At 49.6% G+C, this 20,769-nt stretch overlaps 5 protein-coding genes across 5 annotated transcripts; 3 read left to right on the top strand and 2 right to left on the bottom strand.

Annotated features, from left to right (window-relative positions):
• Positions 1 to 2,963: 2,963 nt before the first annotated feature.
• FMAN_07305 (uncharacterized protein) lies at positions 2,964 to 4,054 on the top strand (the record flags this gene model as incomplete). The annotated part of the gene is made up of 2 exons (XM_041830911.1): positions 2,964 to 3,173; positions 3,227 to 4,054. 2 exons carry the CDS (start codon positions 2,964 to 2,966, stop codon positions 4,052 to 4,054), a joined length of 1,038 nt encoding a protein of 345 aa, XP_041681527.1.
• A 1,575-nt stretch (positions 4,055 to 5,629) lies between these two features.
• On the top strand, positions 5,630 to 6,815 carry FMAN_07304 (putative SONA; the record flags this gene model as incomplete). The annotated part of the gene is made up of 3 exons (XM_041830910.1): positions 5,630 to 5,896; positions 5,951 to 6,402; positions 6,458 to 6,815. 3 exons carry the CDS (start codon positions 5,630 to 5,632, stop codon positions 6,813 to 6,815), a joined length of 1,077 nt encoding a protein of 358 aa, XP_041681526.1.
• A 619-nt stretch (positions 6,816 to 7,434) lies between these two features.
• On the bottom strand, positions 7,435 to 8,104 carry FMAN_07303 (uncharacterized protein; the record flags this gene model as incomplete). Its single annotated transcript, XM_041830909.1, has 2 exons — positions 7,435 to 7,908; positions 7,970 to 8,104. The coding sequence occupies 2 exons, from the start codon at positions 8,102 to 8,104 to the stop codon at positions 7,435 to 7,437; spliced, it is 609 nt and encodes a 202-aa protein (XP_041681525.1).
• A 4,039-nt stretch (positions 8,105 to 12,143) lies between these two features.
• FMAN_07302 (uncharacterized protein) lies at positions 12,144 to 13,161 on the top strand (the record flags this gene model as incomplete). The annotated part of the gene is made up of 2 exons (XM_041830907.1): positions 12,144 to 12,189; positions 12,239 to 13,161. The coding sequence occupies 2 exons, from the start codon at positions 12,144 to 12,146 to the stop codon at positions 13,159 to 13,161; spliced, it is 969 nt and encodes a 322-aa protein (XP_041681524.1).
• Positions 13,162 to 13,725: 564 nt separating this feature from the next.
• Positions 13,726 to 20,473, bottom strand: FMAN_07301 (uncharacterized protein; the record flags this gene model as incomplete). The annotated part of the gene is made up of 3 exons (XM_041830906.1): positions 13,726 to 13,743; positions 13,793 to 20,233; positions 20,300 to 20,473. 3 exons carry the CDS (start codon positions 20,471 to 20,473, stop codon positions 13,726 to 13,728), a joined length of 6,633 nt encoding a protein of 2,210 aa, XP_041681523.1.
• Positions 20,474 to 20,769: the final 296 nt, after the last annotated feature.

Genomic DNA, 20,769 nt, shown 5'->3' with positions numbered 1-20,769 from the left:
ATAGTCCTTTGACAAATCCGAAACAATAACAACAGAGGACTTATTACTACTTCTGCACCCTGTAGAACAGGCATGTGTGAGAGTGCGGCCCTACAGAAAGAACCGAGAGTTTCTGAACGAGCGTTGACGGATGGTTACTCTATACCACCGATTAGCGCGACTAGAACTTGTCCACGAATTTCCGTTAAGCGTGGCCTTCCGTTCCGTTACTGTTTACAACTCACTGACACGATTAGGTTTTACACAGGAGGCTCTTGGGTTCCTCTGCGACGCATTATATTAAGAACAAATATTGAGAGCTTAATCTTTTCGTAACTTCCAAGAACAACCTATCCATAGACATAGAACGGACGTAATCAGAGCTTCGCACGCTTTCGGCAAGTTCTATGTTCCTTGATGGGGATAGACAATCAAGGATGCGTAATTTCATGCTTTTGTAAGCTTAGACCACGAGCTGAGTACAGGATTCACAGACAATGAGAAGACTTGGGAGGCCTTTTCGAGAATCATTGCACTCCTCATCACTCTCCACCACCCTCGGAAAGGAGCCACAGAAGCGACGTTGGGTTTCATTTCCCAGGAAATAGGTATGAATGTATACGGATACCGAGCAAAGCCCGGCCCCCAAGTGTCATGGAACCGAATCCAGCATGATAGAATAGTCCTTCAGAATCGTTTATGAGCACATGCTCCTCACATTTTGTGCCCTCATCGCTGCTTTCAGCTAAATTGATAACTGTAGGCTTAGATGTCACTTGTTACGACAACATAGATCTTGCTTGGGGCCACTATCCCCTCTGATGCGACTCATATGTTCTGGGGGGAGCTTTCAGCCAGTATCAGTACTAATAAATATCCCATAACGGCCACCAGCTGACAAAACCGGAGGCTATCTCCATTATCTGATCTCCATATCGCATCTATGAACGGTGTCTGTCTCGGATTGGATGCAGGCGCTACCTACGATATGAATTTAGCAATTCCTTTTTCAACAGTAGCAGGGCCATGCAGCACGGGAACAATTACAACCACGCCCAAGTCGGTCGCCTATGACAGACTCGACGATCACGAGTTACTCTTGAGAATAACTTTTAATACAACTGTTCTTGGTATGAGATTTTTGTCATGATGGCGCTACCCGTTCGTGCCTTTCGATTTCTGGGACTTTGGAAGGGAAACAAACATACGTGGTTGTACGCTTCATGTTCGGTTGTACCAACTTTACAAGTTATCATTAGTATGGTGTACGAAAGTTAGCTAACTACTTCCTCCCCTGGCCGAGTCATAAGATCATTTACAAGGCCGATACAATGGCTACACAACCATCAAAGTTCAATTCACCCATTAGGGAGTTCGGTTCTTAAACCCGGTAGGTGAATGATAATTGAGTAATTTGCTTCGCTCCACTTGGAGAAATGCATCAATCCATATGGGCAATCGTCGTCTCGTCGTCTCGTCGTGCTAGACTCTCGTACGGTTTCACCTACAATCCATCGGCCCTCACATGATCAGCCCGCCTTCACTCACTCGGTTCATATCTGTCAGGAAAAAATCCTTGGGGAACATGGTGGCGAGATCGGTAGAGATCGGAAGGGAGGCACCTCGAATGTCAGAAGTAGCTCAGTTGGTTTGAATTAGACGGTGCATCACCTTCCCGAGGTGCAGCTCAACACGGGCATTCCATGAAAATTCGTGCGCCGACGAGCGCACTTCCAAGTACAATCTATCCGCCCAGTGAAGCAGGGTTTCGATGAAGTGATAACGCAACCAAGGCAGGGGTGATGATGATACGGCGAGAGAGTGCGAGTGGGAGTCGGTAGAGAGGTTGAATAAGTAAGGACGAAGGTTAAGATGGGTCTAGTCGTCGTTGGTATAAGAGCCTGTGTTTGTTATAGACGTGCTGGTCGCTGTCTTGGTTGGGTAGCATGCATTCTGTTCTATTTGCTGTCCCTCGAAGCGCCCGAACAGGTTATCCGTGATGTCCCCACCACGGATCGGCTGAGGAGTTGGCCAAATCGACATCAATCATACGGCGTCCTCCAAGTCACAGACGTGTCAGACTTTATCGGAAGCAAACCCGATATCCAACAGCCAAACAGTCATCCACAACGAGATCAGGCTCATCCGGGGACCCGTACCAGCGAGATCTAGACCAACCCATATCTGTTTGCCTTCCGTTCCCTGGTATCTGGTCATATTCATCTGACCGATGATATCGAGAGGCGAACAAACTCGAAGCATCGCTGTCTGCGCAAATCTTCAACGGTCGAACGCCTGCACAGGACCAATATGGCGGTTGATTTGGCAAATCGAAGCGGAACAGGATCTAACAAAGCTCTTCTTCGTAGTGGATGGTCGTGAATAGTCGGTGGGACTGTTGGTTGTCCTCTGCAAGCGTCATAGCTACACGACCGGTCATTGTTTCACCGTCTCAATTGTGTGGCGTGCGTCAGAAATCATGTTTTCTGGCAGCCCAAGGAACATTGCGTGGGTGCCTTGATGTCTCTTGAAAGTATTGCAGTCGCCAGAACCATGATCAGGGTAGTTGACAAAAGGCGTAGCGGAAGATGCCTTCACTCGGCGAGCAATCATAGTTTATCAGGATGTAAGACATGTCGATAGTCGATGCTAGGTAAAGGGAGACATGTACTTGCAAACCGAGGAAATATGAAGCGACACATGCTGATGCAAGCAACGCGTTCAAACACGCGTTCTGATCACACAATTACCGTGACGTGAGAGCAAAGCCAATCAAATGTAGCAATGCGCATTAGTTACGTGTCAACCTCAAGCCACATTCTGCGTGTGTGCCTGGCTCACCCTGGAGGAGGGTACAGGGTGAGCGAGCTCCGGCAGAGCTCACCCGGCTCCGCCGAATCGCGCGATTGGCTATGCGACGAGAGCAAAATCCGCATCTTCACCTTAGTACCTCAGGGTTGTCGCAAACACCACAATCGCTCATCATGGCTGGCGCAAATAAGAAAATGTTTGGGCTTTCCCATGTGGTGCCTGTCATCATGCCTCTCGCTCTAGGTTCTGCTGGATATGCTGCCTATCGAGTCAATTGGGGTCCTCTGATCAAGGCTTTCCTTACAGGACCTGGCCGCACGTCGCGGATCCTGTTGCTACTGTTCGTAGTGTTCAACTGGAAGAGCATGCCCTTTGCTTGGACTGTAAGTCTCGATGGTCTATCCTGGCTTTGGTATAACACCCTGACACTCTATAGTACCGAGTCTTCTACGTGATCTTCTACCATACCTTTTGGCGCAAATCGCCAAATCTTGGCCCCGAGGCCCTCTTCAAACCCGTGATCTCTACCACCCACGCCCCTCTTCTCGAGATTGACTACAACTTCCACAAGTCTAATTCGACCTATTTCGCCGATCTCGACGTCTCACGATCTCACCTTGTCACATATCTCTGCCGCGCATCCTATATTACACTCGCCCAAAACACCAAGACGAAGATTGTCCTAGACCCCAAGACCGATCAGCCTATCAAGGGCCAGATGAGCATCATCCTTGGTGCTGTCGAGTGCAGCTTCAAGCGCGAGATCCCTGCGTATAAGAGCTTCGAGATGTGGAGTCGCATTCTATGCTGGGACCGCAAGTGGTTATACATCGTGACACATTACATCCCCAAAGGAGCTGCTAAGCCAACATCATGGCTGGACCCCACGTTCAAGAAGGTATCTGCGCGAGGCCCTCAAGATGCTGCCGGTGGATGGGAGAAGAAGATCTATGCTACGGCCATAAGCAAGTACGTTTTCAAGCTGGGTCGCTTCACTGTGAACCCAGCTATCATGCTCGGCGGCGCCTCTGGTCTACTGCCTGAGCGACCTGGAGGTTGGACATCTGGTGAACAGCAACTCGGCGATCTTTCTGCTGATGTCTCAGATGTGGACTTGGATGTCCCTGGAGAATGGGATTGGCGACGTGTTGAGGCGCAGCGACGTAAGGGTATGGAGTACGCAAAGCACTTTCAGGAGCTCGACAACTTGCATGACTTGTTTGACGGAGGCAATGAAGGCGCTCTTGGCAAGTTTACACCCTAAATCAAGCGAGACAGAATCTGTCAGACCAGACGAAGTCGGATCAATAGAACTAGAGCATATACGTGGGCAGCAACCCGTCCTAAGATATCGGCGTTGTATAGAAGGATTGTCAGAGCTAGAAGGGAAACAGGGTAGTATCTCGAGTGCTTCATCAGTGGGCACCGTTAATGAATATATGACGCTTGAAGACCACATCGGAGGCTCTCAAGACGTAGACTAGAAGATCATAAGAAAACCTATTCCCCTGTGATCCAGTTTCAATGCATTATTGAGTCGAATATACGGAAGGAGAATGCAAGATTTTCAGGTAGGTTCCTTTGCAAATCATCCATAAAAAAGTATGGTAGCCTGTAGGCCGGCTCCGTTGAACAGGAGGCCAAAGACCTCGCAGCCTAGACCAAGTTCAATATCACATCGAAACGTCAAGAGTCAAAGTTGTAGCTACTATCTATCTTGGCATCGATGCCTGGCCGAAACGAGAAGTTTGAAGTTTTTCAGTTGACATAATTTGGTGGTCCACAACGTCAGTTTTTCTGACTCGGTGCTTGACTCTATGTTTGGTCATCATCATAAAAACTTCAACCCATCTCATCCAAGCTCAGGTCTCTCCCAAAGAGGGAAACTTCCAGTGAAGTTTAGAGTGTAAAAAAGGAAAAGACCGTCACCCAGAAGGTCAACGGGATGCCGGCCCCTCGCATCAAGAATGAGCCCCATCGAGTAACCCAGCTTTCGCCGAGCAATCGCATACCTATCAATCTCGACAACAAATCCTCTGCGACCTGACACCACACGTGCGAGCACCAAGCGTCTACCAACCATCAACCTGCCAGGCGACTCGTCTGTCTCGAAACCAACCAATCTCTCGGCAGCGGACTCATATCTTCATCCAAGGGGACCGAGAGCGGCAGGTAACGCGATTCAGAGCCTTTGACAAACTGATGTAACGGAGGGTAGGGCCGGTGCAGGACGCGGGCCTGGGTGCAGAAGTCAGCCGCTGTGCTTCTATGGCGGCGCGTTTCCGCAAGCTCCGTCGAAACGAAGATGTCCGGGGACTTTCTCCCAAAGCCAGAATGAATGCGAGACGCTGCGATTAATCGCAGTGTCTCTGTTTGTAAGCTTCGAATGGCGATTTTTTGAGCGAGGGGCGCGGATGAAGAGAAGAAAGAAGAAGGAAAAATCGTATCCAGCTCAAGTTGAATTTTTATGCACAAAATGGGGCTGAAGTGTGGCGTCATGAATCAGAGCTCCCAGGTGTGGCTGTACCTTAGCTTGCTGCCTTTTTTTGTCTGACGCGGGTTGGCCAATCCGAACTTCGCGTTGAGAAGGCTGGGTCGCTGCCTTCGTGCCTGTTTATTCATTCTCAGTACAAAGCTCGCGGCGCAACCAGCTTCAACAGTGCAAACATCAATTCTCTAAAGATCTTCCTTTCATCTGAGATCAGTCGCTTGGCCAGTTGGAAGCTTCGCTTACAAGCCACTTAGTTTTGAGTCTCAGGAGCGGGATCCTAAAGACAAAAAGACAAAAAAAAGGGCCACCAACTGGCTTTCAACTTATCTCCTACAACACACCGCAAACATGTCGACCCTCTTTGGCGGTGCTTCAGCTGCAGCAACAACAAGCAATACAGTAGGCGATCTCAAGCAAGACGTCGCGCTTTCTGATCCTCCAACCGATACCATCTCCGACCTTTCCTTCTCACCAGCGCCAAACGGACCCGACTTCCTGGCCATCTCCAGTTGGGATAACAAGGTTCGCATTTACGAGATTGCCGCCAATGGCCAGAGTCAGGGCCGACACGCCTACGAGCACAGCCAACCTGTGTTGAACTGCGACTTCTCCAAGGTACGATGATGTATTGATCGAACGAAACGAATTGGCAACTAACTGGGTTTCTAGGATGGAACAAAAGTTGTCTCTGCCGGCGCCGACAAGAACGTCAAAGTCTGCGATCTTGCTTCCCAGCAGGACGCTGTTATCGGCACACACGACCAGCCAGTGCGAACATGTCGATTTTTCATGAACGATGGTAACCCCATGGTGGTTTCGGGCTCCTGGGATAAGACGATCAAGTACTGGGATCTTAGACAACAGGGACCTGCGGCAACCGTACAATGCCAGGAGCGAGTTTATACGATGGACGTCCGCGATAATCTCTGCGTTGTCGGCACCGCCGATCGATACATCAATGTTATCGATCTCAAGAACCCTACCAAATTCTATAAAACCCTGCAGAGCCCTCTCAAGTGGCAGACCAGGGTGGTTAGCTGCTTTACAGACTCTGCTGGTTTTGCTATTGGTAGTATCGAGGGTCGTTGCGCTATCCAATACGTTGAAGACAAGGACTCCAGGTAAGAAGCCTCTTGAACACGCATCTTTTGACCAGCTTAGACTAACACATTACAGCTCCAACTTCTCTTTCAAGTGTCATCGCGACCCCCCGGCCAACAGCGTCACCAATGTCTATGCCGTCAACGATATTTCTTTCCACCCTGTTCATGGCACATTCAGCACTGCCGGTTCCGATGGAACATTCCACTTCTGGGACAAGGACGCCAAGCATCGTCTCAAGGGCTATCCTAACGTTGGTGGCAGCATCACTTCCACAACCTTCAACAAGAACGGTTCCATCTTCGCCTACGCTGTAGGCTACGACTGGGCCAAGGGCTACCAGCACAACACTCAGAACTACCCTATCAAGGTGATGTTGCACCCTGTCAACCAGGACGAGTGCAAGCCCAGACCATCACTCAAGAAGCGATAAAGGATCACACGAATATCAAGGGGACGGGCTATAGGGGAGGGAATGGATTTCGTTGGTCGATTAATAGTTAGTTGCGATTATGTGCTGTACCACAATTGGTGAAGACTCCAAGATTGATAGGAAAGGGCCGAAAAGGATGGACGTTGAGTTTGGACCAAAAAGAGCAAGGCAATGCAGGTGGTGGTGTTTACGAGAGATGATACCATAGATGCAATAAAACATCAACACAAACCTGGCATAGTATCCAATGGCATTCGACTTGCACATGTTATCATTTGGTAACACAACGAGATGAGTCAGTGGGCTTGTGGACCTTTACGTCGATTGTCTGATAGTCATTATTCAGAGTTATCAAGCTTGGGTTGCAAGGATAACAAAGGATCTATTGATTCCAGTCTGCCACTTAGGCTTTCACTTTTATCACTGTGTATCGATATATATATATAAAAGGATGGCTCTTAGCCACATGAGCCTCTTGTAACGGGCTATTAATTGATGCAACCGCACCTTGCTTCGCATAAACAAATTAAAACGCTTAAATAGATCATCAGCTCTCTTTATGAGTAGCTGGCATAACCAGACTCCGCCCTATCGTCCCTGTCATGTTTTTGCTTGATTCTTAGTTTTTGCTGAGCGTGCGTCCAGGAAGAATATCCTGAATCATTCCGCCGAAGACGTCTCTGAGAAAGGTACTTCGGTCAAAGTCATCTGCCTTTGTTTCTTGAGCAGGCTGCTCATGAACAAACTTGACATCAATGCTGTCCATGTTCACAGCATCCATGGTAGCCATGGGAGCACCGGGAACGACGACATCAGGGTCAACAGCGAAGATTACGGGCCGCTTGCTATACAAGTCGGCGGCATCGGACATTGAGCTGTGGTAGGCGCCATAGTTGTCAGGGAGAAGAGGCATACGAGGGAGAGGCTCGTTGAAGTTGGGAGTAGCATGAATCTTGGGCAAGACTGTGCTGTCGACATGGTTGACAGGAGCACGAGAAGGTGTTGAGGAATGGAAGCTCTGCATCAATGGCCTTCGGCGACCAGAAAGAGATGGCTGAGGAGTAGGGCGGTGGGTAGTCTTGAGACCACGGGACTGGAAGCATTGTTAGTACAAGAGCTGCAATGGCCACTTGATTGGAAGAGTAGAAACTTACCTCAGAGTGCTGGGACTGCTCTGAAGAAGCTCCAAGGAGCTCGGCATACTTGGGCATGAGAGCGATACCGGCATGGCGCTGAGACTCGGCCAGAGAGCGAGTGAGCTTTGAGACGGGAGCGGTGATTCTAGGCATTGTGATAGAGTTGGATGTGACAAAAGACAGAAGTTTGTTGTGGTGGTAGCAAGGTGAAGGTGTTGGCGGTGTCCAGCTACTTATACGTTTGGCGTAATAGGTAATGGATCTGATGGAGTGTGGTTGGTAGGGTACCTTAGTGTACGGATAGCGGTGGCCAAGTCTAATCAGGCGATGAGAAGAGTGGAGGGTCCACGGGTGCAATGGATAGATGATACAGGCAGGCACAGGTGTAAGTGGAAGCAATCGGATGGTTCAATTGGAGGGAGGGAAGGAGGGTTTATGTACTACATGTATCCCAAGTGCGACTGACAGGAGACACCAGGTAAGGTAAGATAAGCTAGAGGAGGGGGAAGGCGGGAGGGAGCTTCTGGTAGTTTGACCTCAAGGTGAAGCAAGCGCGGATGCTTGTCCGGTAGGCCCGTGTCATCTGGGGATGGAATGAGCAAGAGCAACGGGGTTGAGGAAAGACTCACTCACAGCCTCCACACCTCATCCTTGGAAGGTACGGTACCGATCCCGCCCTGTTAGCTCACCTTATTTTAGCGACTACAGCGTTGATCCCGCTAAAGCTAATGGAGTGTGGAGAGCAGGTACAAGTCGGAAGCTGATGTTGCTTCTGATAGAACCGAAACAGAAGGAAGGGTTGTGTCAAACAGCTGTCACCCTGCAGCACATCCATTCCAGGTACTGTAACGATTGATGGGATTTCAAACCGCTCTCTTCGCTGCGAAACATCACGGTGCCAGAAACCTCTAAATATATCTCTTCCGCTTCGCTGCAAACAAACAAATGAATATTGGCATCAGCACCAAAATCAGCAAGGATGTAAAGCAATGACCATACCATAATAACATGGCAGTTCCCGACTCGGCGACGAAATACCGAATGCCGCCCGGTGCGAACAAGGTCCCTCATGCAAGTGGCACATCATTAAACACACCAAGGGTTGCTAATAGATACATGCTGAGATCCAATCAATTGCCTTGAAATACGCAGGCTACTACAGTACAGCACTTAGCATTCACCGTCCGGGCCAGCTCATATAGGAAGGGTATCACTGCGTGACTGATTCCTCATCAAGCCTCACGATAGTAGTTAGCCGTCCCCAGCTTTCGTTCTGCTGAGAGATTGGGCCCATGGTCCACCCCCGGGCTAGAAAGGAGGCAACAATGGAGTTCTTCAAATCGATTTCCAGCTCGATCACTTATCGAACCATAGCTTGCTTGAGCCGTCAAAGCCCGAAAACATCAATAGAGTAGTGGAGTTGAGGTTGAGGTAACCAGCTAGGGGTGCCAATCACATTACTACCCTGTGTCTGGCTCAGTGTTTTGTGAAGAGATAACAGTATCAGATCAGAGGAACAGTGGCGTCAACTTATGACAGCTTTAGATACTGTGTGCAATGCATACTAATGGCAATGCTATGCATAGAGTGTCGCAATGTGCCGCCGGAAGAATCGACATGGCACCATCCTCACAACCTCCAAAACCACCACTACAACGAAACAGATGCGTGAGTGGAACTCGTTGAGCTTGCAGCTACGTACCCTCTATCTACATAGGTGCTGTAACTTTAGGTGGGACAAGGGTCGACAACAGAACAACGCCGCTTTAACACCCCCTGCCTTACACTCAACCTTTCGCCTACAACCATCAATTGCCAATGGCTGCTGACGAGTCTCGGCAGGGGACTCTGATCTGACGCACGTGGATTGTGCCTGTCGCTCTCAAGATCGCCATTCTTTGAACCAATTGTTGATCTAGCATCAACAGGGCGGTCAGAAGCCAGCTGTACTGGATACACTGTTTTGAAGACGCCTCTCATTGTTACGCGTCGATCATTCTGCTGTTAAGTTCGGAATCCGTTTACCCAAGACCTAGTCTTAGTCAATCTGGCTGCGATATCATTACGGTCTCTTGAAATGAAGCCAGCCACTGATTACTTTCCGCTTCGCGTTTCTGACTATAGATCACGCTGATCGTGTAGCTTAAAGCGGCATGGTAGGGATTTAGTGAATGGCAGAGCGGCAATGAGCAAGGTCTGAAGAGCGGGAGAGGACCCGTGACACCCCCAAAGCTGTCAGTGAACAGGGAGTAAAACGTCTCCTGGTCCACTTCTAGAAACCCGCCAACTCGGTCGGTTGCTTGAAGGTCGGAAGTCCCCCTTGGGCCGGGGAGACAGAGCGGACTCCGTAAACAGATAGTCCTGTTCCCTACACCTGGATTGGGCTTTCTACCGGGAATTACTCCATATTTGATCCCTTTCTTGCGAATTGAGATTTTGAATTGCCTCGGCTCAGAGCACGGAAAACCTCCGACGTCAGAGATTCGGCATTCAATGTTATCAGATGAAAAATTTGGAAGTCACAAGAACTGATCAGGGCCAAGAGCAAGCACAGTCGAGGGCTAGACTGGATCTTGCTCCTGGGTACTGGGCTGACCCGTGCATAAACTGAAGACCGTGTGAATATTGGGATTCGCGCGCGTCTGAGATTGTTGAGCTGCGCTGGCGGCTGATTTCAGCTGCACAGTTCGGATTCCAGAAGGAATTCTCGAGCCAAATCCAAATGAGACATAGCTACTCCGTAGAACCTAGACCATGGGGGCTCAAACGAGGGGGCGATTGCTATTGTTGGAATTACGGCGGCGCCGGTCAACAAAAATTGTTGAACGGGGCCTGCCTTCAAATCTTCCTCACCTTGGCCTCACCGTAAGAGCTAGGGCCCCTAGTTCATCAGGGATGGCTGTGACCTTGACACCGCCATGTGCTTGACCGAAAACAGAGGCGATCGGATTCCCTCACGTTCTTGAAGATACACGATTACGAGTTGATTCAGGGGCTGATACCATGACGACGCTCAACAAAAAGAGACACAGTATCAAATCTTGAACAGAAACAAGACCTGCCAATCAACCTGTGGCTGTATGTCTATCATGACGCACCTTTGTGTTATCTCGGAACTTTGTCTTTGATTGTCAATGTCAGGGACTGCTATGAACCCAAATATGAGATAACAACTAGAGGTTGCCGGGATACGATATCAGTCTCTCGACGTCGAACAGCTGCAGTCTATCATTTTCTGACTATCGGAGGGTTTCTCTTGCGTTGGTGGAGGTCATCGATGCACCTAATTGCAGGCTGAAGCCCATGATTGCCTCAGTAGGGATCACCGTGTAACGACCAAGAACTTATCGCCGTCAATGACCATGGCAGGCCAACATAGGACAGTCATCGGACATATGGCAGCTCTCTTGATCTCGGTATACAGTCACTGGAGTCCTGGACCCCGACTTCTAGCTGAAAGCCTAGGAAGAACAGTTCAAGAAGAAGAACATGACGGACATGATGTCCGATTCGAAAGACAAATCACGGAAGAGTCACATCTGATGCTCTTGGGCTGTGGTATGATAATGGCACTGGACCCCACAGGGTATGATGAAGTATCCGAGGTTCGATCAAGACGCGGCAGCTTGGGCTACCCATGCGACGTCGATTGATTGATTGATTAGATTCAAACTTTGTGCCTTGCATCTGCTTTGCATACGCGAAACTCTCTCTACAAATCTTATGAAACGATAGGAACTACATCCTGCAAGTGAAGAAATAAGGATGATAGTTCCACGGGACTGTTGACTCTGGTCCCTGATTATTTGCAGGATCTGTGATTCTACATTTTCTTCTCCAATCGAAGCTACGGACCAGATCGTCAATGGCGTCACTGAAGAACCCCAAATATGCCCCGCCATCGTCAGGTACAGCATCTAGATTTGGACATCGACGACTCATGATATGCGCCTTTTTGTGTACAAGAGTGGAAGAAGATGACTACCAAGTAGAAAAAACACCACAGAATCTGTTTTTTCCACCCTTCCATTAAATCCAGCGTCTGTTCGGGTTCACAAGGAGAATATACTGTTGCTTATCAATTCTCGGTTCTGCTATTACCCCTCCCCCACTCCAACTAACTCTTGCGATATCGCTTGGAGGCAATACACAACAACAGACCTTTCTAGGACAAATCTTCAGGCTTCGCAAGATGACAGACTCAGAATCTCGGAAACGAGCTGTCGACTCGCCTAAAGGTAAAGATGCCAAACCATGCGCAGCACAAGTTCTAACTTACAATCTCAGTCTGGACGAGTCTTATCACGAACCTGGATTACTTGCCTGGTCTTCTCACCCTCGAACATTCTCTTCGCGTCGCCAAATCTCGTTACCCTCTTGTGGCGTTGTATACCGATTCATTCCCACCTGAAGGTCACGCAGCTCTCCGTGCTCGTGGCATTGCCGTTCAGCACATTCCATACTTGCTACCGACTAAAGGCAAGGATTACTCCAATGACCCACGGTTTTACGATTGTTGGAGCAAGCTTGCGCCTTTCTCTTTGATCGAATATGAGCGCGTCGTCCAGCTCGACTCGGACATGCTTGTTTTGCGTAATATGGACGAGCTGATGGATCTCGAGCTGGATCCTCCTTCGATTGCTGAGACTGGTGATAAGACCGCCAGCAAGCGTGTCTTTGCAGCCGGTCATGCCTGTGTATGCAATCCCCTCAAAAAGCCTCACTATCCAAAGGACTGGGTTCCTGAGAATTGCGCATTTACCTCACAACACTCGAATCCCGATGCCGCGCAAACTGAGGCTGCTGATCCCTCAGTCGGACCCTTGGGCTTTATGAACGGCGGTTTGCAGGTCGTCAATCCTTCTCAGGGCCTCTATGCGCAAATTCTGGCGCATATGGAAGCTGACGCCGCCAATATGGATTTCGCAGACCAGTCACTTCTCTCAGATTTGTATCGTGAGCGCTGGGTTCCTTTGCCGTACATTTATAACGCGCTCAAGACGCTACGATGGAAAGGAGTCCACGATGCTATTTGGAGGGATGAGAGCGTCAAGAACATCCACTATATCTTAAGCCCCAAACCTTGGGATGAGATTAACGAGAAGGGTGAGTGGACGGGTAAAGAAGAGAGTCACAAGTGGTGGGTTAATGCGAACCTTGTCAGAAAAGAGTCGGAGAAGGAGAATGGCGTCCCTGACGATGGCTTTTAGGGAGATTGGGACAGTGATGGTATTATGAGCATGGCGTTTGTGGCTAGGCGATAGTTGATGCGAATGAGCTGGAAGGATACACAGGTGTTGAATACAGAATATAAACAACAAGCTTTGGGTAATCCACTCTTTCAGTCTGATACAAGCATCTATAGTATTAGATCCAGCCCCAACAATAGGAAACATCCATAAAACAAAGAACCCTCCAAGTAGTAATAATCCAACTCCTAGCTAAATGTGAAAAGAAGAATCAATCAACGCATGCTTGTCCACTCCAGGGTCTATGTTGTGCATCTAAATGCATGTCCTGTTTTTACCGATCTATCACAGACGAGTGCATGCAGAAACATGCCTCTTTCTTAAAGAACAAAATATGCCTTTGGCCCGAGCACCGTTATATGCAGAGTTGATGGGAAAACATCGAGATGAAGATGGAAAGGACACGGAAGATCAGAGACACCTGTGATACTCCGATGTGATTGGTATCTCAATATCATTGCGCCATAATATGTTGCCCACGTTCGTATCGTGTTCTAGATAAGTTGAACGAGCCGACGAAGCGGCTTAGTATCGTTTGTATTTCTGGCAGTTTGTTAGTCAAGCTCGTTGGAATGAACTCACATTGACTTACCTCCTCAATCCTTCGTCTGTTGTTGGGATCAATCGAGTTGGTGGCTCCCATTAGAGTCTGTCCGATTGCTCGAGTGACGCCGACAGCAGGTCTGAAAATGATCGTTGGTGCTCGCTTTAGCACAGCCTTTGCGGCGCCAGTAGCTGAAGAGCTCTCCATGACCTCGCCAGGAACTGCAATGATGGCATCGCGCACGAGATTCACATCTCTGGCAAGAGATCGGTATCCGCCCCGAATGCCTGAGATGACGCCCGTAGGTTGATCTGCATAGAGAGAGATTTGCCTCTGTTCTTCAGGGTCCATGTCATCCTCATCCCAGCCCTCGTATGCTTGTTGAGGATCTGAAAGCATGCCCTCGGCACCTTGTAATGCGTATTGTGTACCAACAGCGAGCTTGGCACCCAGCTTAACCAGTTCGGTACCGGTCGTGCGAGCAAAGGCTGTGGCACCCTTCGATATACTGCGTATCACGCGCCCATCCTTCTTGTACTCGCGAATAGGCACCTCAACGAGGTCTCTGAAACCGCTGCCCACATTGACAAGGGAACGAACAGGCGCCAGACCAGCCAGAATACCAGGAAGTTGGTTTGCCTTGACATCAGGCATCCAGATATCGTTGAGGGTCTTACCAAGCTTCTCAAAACCCGAGATACCATAGATGATGACATGGCGCAGAACCATTCTCGCCTCTTCGAGAACGATGAAGTTCATGAATTCAGTGGTGTGCCCAGAACGGAGACCAGCATAGTCGACTCGCTTGGGCTTGAAATCGAGCTTCACTGCTACATTGTTGACCTCAGCTCTCTGAAGGAAGGGTACATCACTTTTTGACGTGTGAACAGGCACTTGGTCATCCTTGAACTCGAAAAATCGGGTGATGAAATCAAGAGCATCTTGATCCACATGCAGCCTCAAAGGGAGTAAGGTCGCTCTGAGCACAATCTCAGACGCCTCGAGTGAGGGCTGTGGCTTGACATTGAGCAGTTCAAGATGAACCATGCTAGTGCCCATTTCTCGCTCTCCCATGTCCTGGTCATACGTTGCAAACTTCTTCCATGTGGAGGTTGGGACGTGGTCGAAAATGTCCAGGTTGTCAATGCGGATATCTATGCTGTTGAGAGTTTCCCCTGAATTTGGCGGGAAAACAAACAAATCTGCATCAACACCTCGCAACTCGAAGGTGATCTTGTGATGCTTGCTGCGTTTGAGTTTAAGTCGCTTCGACTTTGGTTGACGAGCACGTGCTGTCCTGTTGGTAGCAGAAGTGAAAGCCGTGGTTGCAACCGATTCAGTCTCTGTTGCATTGTCGTTCAGGCCTTCATTGATAGCTCGAGACAGTTCTTGGGGATCACGGTTTGCTGGGATGCCGATGTAAATAGAATTAAAGAGAAAGTCTCCGATAGCCTCTTCATCCTCGAGCTCTTCCTCATAGACCTGGACTTGGCCAGCACGGGCTTGTCGTTCGTATGCTTTGGCTTCAACGTCCTGAACTGCCTTCGTTATGACATCTCGTGTGTGAACCCAGTCATAGCCGTCAAAAAGGTTCCAGATAACGTGGACATCTCGTACGGATACCTTGACAGGGCTGCGCTTCACCAAGTCGCTGGGCGCCCGATCATAGCTGTTCTTCTTCGAATTCCATATCTTGGCTTTGCTGTCCTTTGAAGCGCCGCTGCCATAGTAGTCTTCCTGAATCACAAGATCGTCAGAATCAACTGTTTGCTGGCTTGCTGAGTCAAACCCGGCCAGCAGTACACCCTCATTAGTGTCTTTCATCTGGGGCCCAGAGCGATGTGACCCATGTGAGATAATAGAGCTACTCGTGGCGTCGAAAAGCTCCTCGGCGACTGGCTCCTCGTCATAAAATTGTGACTGGACTTGCAGCGGGCTGTCTGTGTTAAAGTCGGCCTCTGAATCGCCCCCAGCCATCTCCTGAGCACCAGCAAAGTCTTGGTCAAAATCGTACTCTCCCTCAGGCCTACCGAAAGCTTCAGCCGAAATAGAAGCGAGCAAATCTTGCATGGGGACCAAATCTGTAAGATACTTGTTCTCTTTACTCGGCGGAGTTGGTGGTTTCAGCGCATTGGCCAAAGAGATCAGAGTTTGTGTCGAATCAGCGCATGTCTCCAGGACAAGGAGGTCATCCTTGAGTTCAACACAAAGTTGCTTCTCTCCATCCTCGAGTTCCTTCACATCGACTACAAGCTTGGCGGATGATATGTAGCAAATGTCCACATAACCTCTGGCGCACATATCCGCTACCTGACGAGATGTTGAAGATGAGGCGCGCGGTCTTTGGGTGGCCGGAAGTTCGCTTGTTGCAACTTCGGCAATGTCGTTGATCAGCAAGATGGACGACTTATTGATGGTGAAAACAGCATTGGTCTCCACGTCTTTGGGCAACGCGGCGACAAGATGAGCATCTGTGAGAGCGATCACCATCTTCGAGGGTTGGCCTAGCGGGTTCAGTCCCAAAAGGCAATCTCGGAAGCCAATATCCAGAGTCATAGGCTTCCCGCCCTTGCTCTTGTCACTCGGAGAGCCAGGCTGTCCAGTTAAAGCATGATGCGCTTGGTCACCAAGGTTTGCTACCGAGGCAGCAAGGCTGGCTTCGAAATCTTGAGGTGTGGCATCTTCTCCAAGCTCGAGAATATCCATGATCGTAGGGACGCGGTACTCAATACACAGATCTTGCATCTTCAGCTTGATGACAGGCTCGATCTCGTCACCAATCATCCGTGCCATCAAGACAGGGCCGCGAACCGAGATTTCCTTGACTCCATATGCTGCCGTGCTAACCAGCTCTTCTGACCTATTTCTCCTCACGGAAAGATCATGTATAGCTATGGCAACAAGTGAAGGGACCGTGATATGACCTACGTGAAGATCTTTGATGTCCGCACCGAGGTGGCCAAGCTTGCCACCAAAGTCTAGACTCAGCGCAACCTTTTGAATCTTTGCCAAGGTCAATAAGCCGGGTCGGTCATCTTCAGGCAAGTATTTCGCGACGGTAGAAAGCTTTGCAACTTCCTCACCAAGGTTCGGTAGAACTGAAAGCTGGGACATGTTTTGAACGCGAACATTCACACCATCAACCGACAATCTGAGTACGGAGCCCTTCCTTCGCTGACGCAGCAAAGTATCAACCATGATCTCATCGTTATCGCCATCGAATTGATGCTTTGAAGGAATGATTAGCTCCAGGAGTTTCTCGAGATCTGAATCGTTAGGGGTTGTCAAGAACTCGACTCGAACTGTGGTGATCTCCGTGTTGATAGGAGGATCTGCAGTTGAGTTCTTCAAGTATGGCCCTGTTATTCGAACCATGCCGCACCCCAATCCTATAACCTCGTCACGGCTCACAGCCTTAATGGAGCTAGTTTCTACCAGCATGCTGCAGTCTCTTCCGATGAGCTCCACATAAGAGCCTCCAATGCGCACGTTAATCTTATTCTGCGATGCCATGGATTTGTCGTTCGGATCAACTGGAGTATCGAATCGAACCCCTCTAGGCCTTGGTGTGGGAGCAGCTGGTTTGGGTGTTGGTGCAGGGCTTGAAGCCATCGAAGCACTCATGTTAAGGAAACTACTAAGGCCACCGAACCAGCTGAAAGTCTCGTCAAGCCGTCGCAGATCAAGTTGGAAAACGAGCGGTAGAGTCTGGACATCTACCTTGGTTTTGTCGCCTGATTGAAGGATTTCGATCCCAATCTCAGAACCTGCCGATAGAAATGTTTCTCTAACCGATGCACTCATGGGCTTGCCCTTGTCGAAGGATATGATGTCGCCATTTGCATATCCAAAGCGGAACTTCTGCAAGTCAATCTTGGTCAGAATAGCTGGCTGTGTCGCTAATTTACCCTTAATGACTGGCGGTGTTGATATCTCAGTCTCGGAGATGGAAATAGTCAAGTTTTGCAAGGTTGTGTTGAGCAGAACTTCCTGGTCGAAAAATGGCGATGGATCCAGATCCATATAACGCTCAGGTGTATCTGAGATCCCTCCCAAGCGATTGATAAAGTCGAGTTTTATCTCCTCCAATGTTATTTTGAAGTTGGGCATCTTCTTTGAACTAGTCTCCTGCTTTGTGCTCTCAACTGGGGGCGCATTCTTGTCCTTCACAGCATCCAGCAGCTTCCCAACAACCATCGCTAGTAAGAAACCCAACGAAGCGTCGAATTTAAGGTTAATGGACGACAGGTTCACCTCTAGTGTTTCGTCATTTTGGGACGATCCTGATGCTGCCTTGTTCTGTTGCATGGAAACCCCGCCATGCACTGAAAAGGCACCTGGAGCTTGAGGGTATGTAGACCGTGCCATTGACTGCGAGAGCTGGGCTACAGATTCTGGTGATGCAGGCTGAACATGCAAATGCTGGTGTTGTGATGGGATATATATCGAGATGGTTTTCAGATTTAGAATCTCCTTTACTAGACGCGTTGGTCCTTTGGGAGTAGCAGCACCTTCCTGTTGTCTGGTAGGCGTACTGCGATTTTCTGGCTCAGCATCAGTGAGGCAGGCCCTTGAAAATGCAGGTTCTGAAGATTCGCTATCTGAGGCATCCAGTGAGAGTGGGGAACCATCTTTCCGATACATCGAGTGTCTCAAGGTAGTGGATGGTGCTATGGCATTCCCTGAAAGATCATCTTCGTCGTCGTCATCTTCCCAAGCGCCGGGAATGAAAGGCTTCGACTCTTGTTCCAATGGTACGGTGGCTGGAGCCTCTTGTAACTCTGGGCTCGGAGGCTTGGCATCTGATGTCTGAGGAGGAATCGCTTCTGGCATGTCGGGCTTTGCATCTATAGTGTCTGGCTCACGCTCTTCGTTTGCCACATGTGTATGCGCCGTCGTGGGTGGAGTTACTGCCGCCTCGACTGGCTCAACAGGTTTAGCTGGCTCAGGAAGTTGTTCCACCTCTTCGGTCAAGTCATCTTGGGGTTTCGGTGAAGGTGCATGGCCATGAGAAGGAACTGGTGGCAGAAAGGCCGCTGATTGAGCGTTACTCTGCGAGAAAGCGCTCATGTACATGCTCTCTGCTTCTTCATGTGTGTACATATGAGACTGTGCCAGGTCTTCAGCCGATCTCGCACCAAAGCTCTCACTTGAAGAAGTCCGACTGAGGTGCTCATTTAAAACACCCCTCCTAGAAGCTTCCAAATTACCTTGTGTCGCTGGCGTCTCGAGTGTAGGTGCAGACCTGGCTTCTCGTTCTGCGATCGTCCACTGGGGTCTCTCGTTCTCCAGCGCTGTTGAATGAGAGCCGTGCTCTCCAGGAAGGAAGGTCGAGTGAAATACAGGTTCGTCGTTGGGACTGTTACTGAAATCGTGATACATCGATGCCCGGGGGGTCACGGGGCTATCTTCTGCATCATCATCCTGAGGGCTTGAGAATTCGTATGGGATTCCAAGTGCGTCCTCACTGTCGCCAAGAGGATATTCGTGCTCTGGAGACTCGTGATCGATGGGGTATTCGTCTCTGAGGCTCTGCTGTGAGCCAGCCAAAGAATTATCGGACTGAAGACTCTGGTGTGAATCCGTGAGACGCTGACCGATGCTATGTTGCGAAAGAACTGAGGGTTCTACTTGCGAAAAAGCTGGCCGTGGCGAAGATTCTTGCAGTTCTGATCGTATGCTTCCTTGCGATGATGTCACGGATTCTTCGTGAAGGCTGCTCAATGAAAGTGTAGTAGTCTGGCGTGACGGCGGATTCCTAGTCATAGCTGGAGAAGAAGCAAGCGATGGCGAAGTGACGGAAGGCGATCGCGCCAATGCAGAAAAGACATTTGCTTCTGAAATGAGGTACGCCCGTACGTTTGACAATGAAACATGACGCTTGCCCTCCTTTGGTACAATGGTGGGAGACCCTTGAGCGTTATCAGACGCCGTGGTAACACCTTCGACATCGATGCCCTCAAGTGCAACTTGAAATGACACCAACTCAGTCGCAGTGGTGTTTGGTTCAACAGGCACCTCAACGTCCAGCTGAAAACTAACACCTTTTATCCTTACCTGCGTCCGGTCGACGATGCCCTGCAAAAAGTCGGCCAAAAACGCGGGGAGAGAAAGGGCTTGGCCTGTTCCATATGCCATATCGTCTTCACTGCCATCATCGCTCATAGCGATGGAAGCGCCAAGATCCTGAGTTTCGGCGGCCAAAGCATCCTCGAGTTTCCTTCGCTCTGATCGTGGCTGCGTTTCAAGGAATGATTGCGCAAGGTCGACGGTGTTCGGTACAGCGGTGGCCTCTTCGGGTGTTCTGGTGCCTGATGAACGAGGCGGTTTAGATTCCGCACCGATGACTTGCAGCGCAATATCAACACCGTCGACCTCGACTATTATAGGGCTTGTGTAGAAGTCCATCGGGATAGTGACTCGCAGAAGTAAAACCTTGGCTTTTTGCAGCCTGAATGTGTCGGGAAGCTGCAACAGCTTGTTGAGTTTCTGTGGCGGAGCATCAGTGACCATGATCTTCTAAGCCGTTGATGGATGCACGGTCATGAAACCTACCTTTAGCTTGATGCCAACATCGCGAAATTCGAGGACTGTATTCCTCCCTATCGCCAAATCTAAATTATCAATATCGAGAGCCTCAGCGTCGAGAAGTTCCAGTCGAGAAAGGGCATATCGTAGCAACCTCTTTGGCATAGAGGAGCTCCGGAAAGACTGGAAGAGGGTCGCCATGATGTCGTCTTTCGTGGGATGCGATCGAGTCGATGGGCGGCGGAGTGGCGATGACTGCCCGCGCAGCCCGAGAGGGGAGGATGATAGAAGACGACAGATGAATATCGACTATCGAAATGGTGCAAGTTATCGACAGAGTATCGCTGCTGTCTACTAGGCAGAGGCCTACGTCGGCGTCTATCAGTCGGTAGCTTGAGGACCCCGGCCAGATGCGGGGCCGTAGAACATGTTTAGAGGGAATGGATGAAGGCCATGAGAAGAAGCTGTAAGAGGAGGAGAAATTCGCTGTGAGGTCG

Source organism: Fusarium mangiferae, assembly GCF_900044065.1.
Source record: "Fusarium mangiferae strain MRC7560 genome assembly, contig: FMAN_scaffold005, whole genome shotgun sequence".
Taxonomy (NCBI): Eukaryota; Fungi; Ascomycota; class Sordariomycetes; order Hypocreales; family Nectriaceae; genus Fusarium; species Fusarium mangiferae.
Note: the sequence above shows the minus strand (reverse complement) of the source record. Positions and strands in the feature narration are given on the sequence as shown.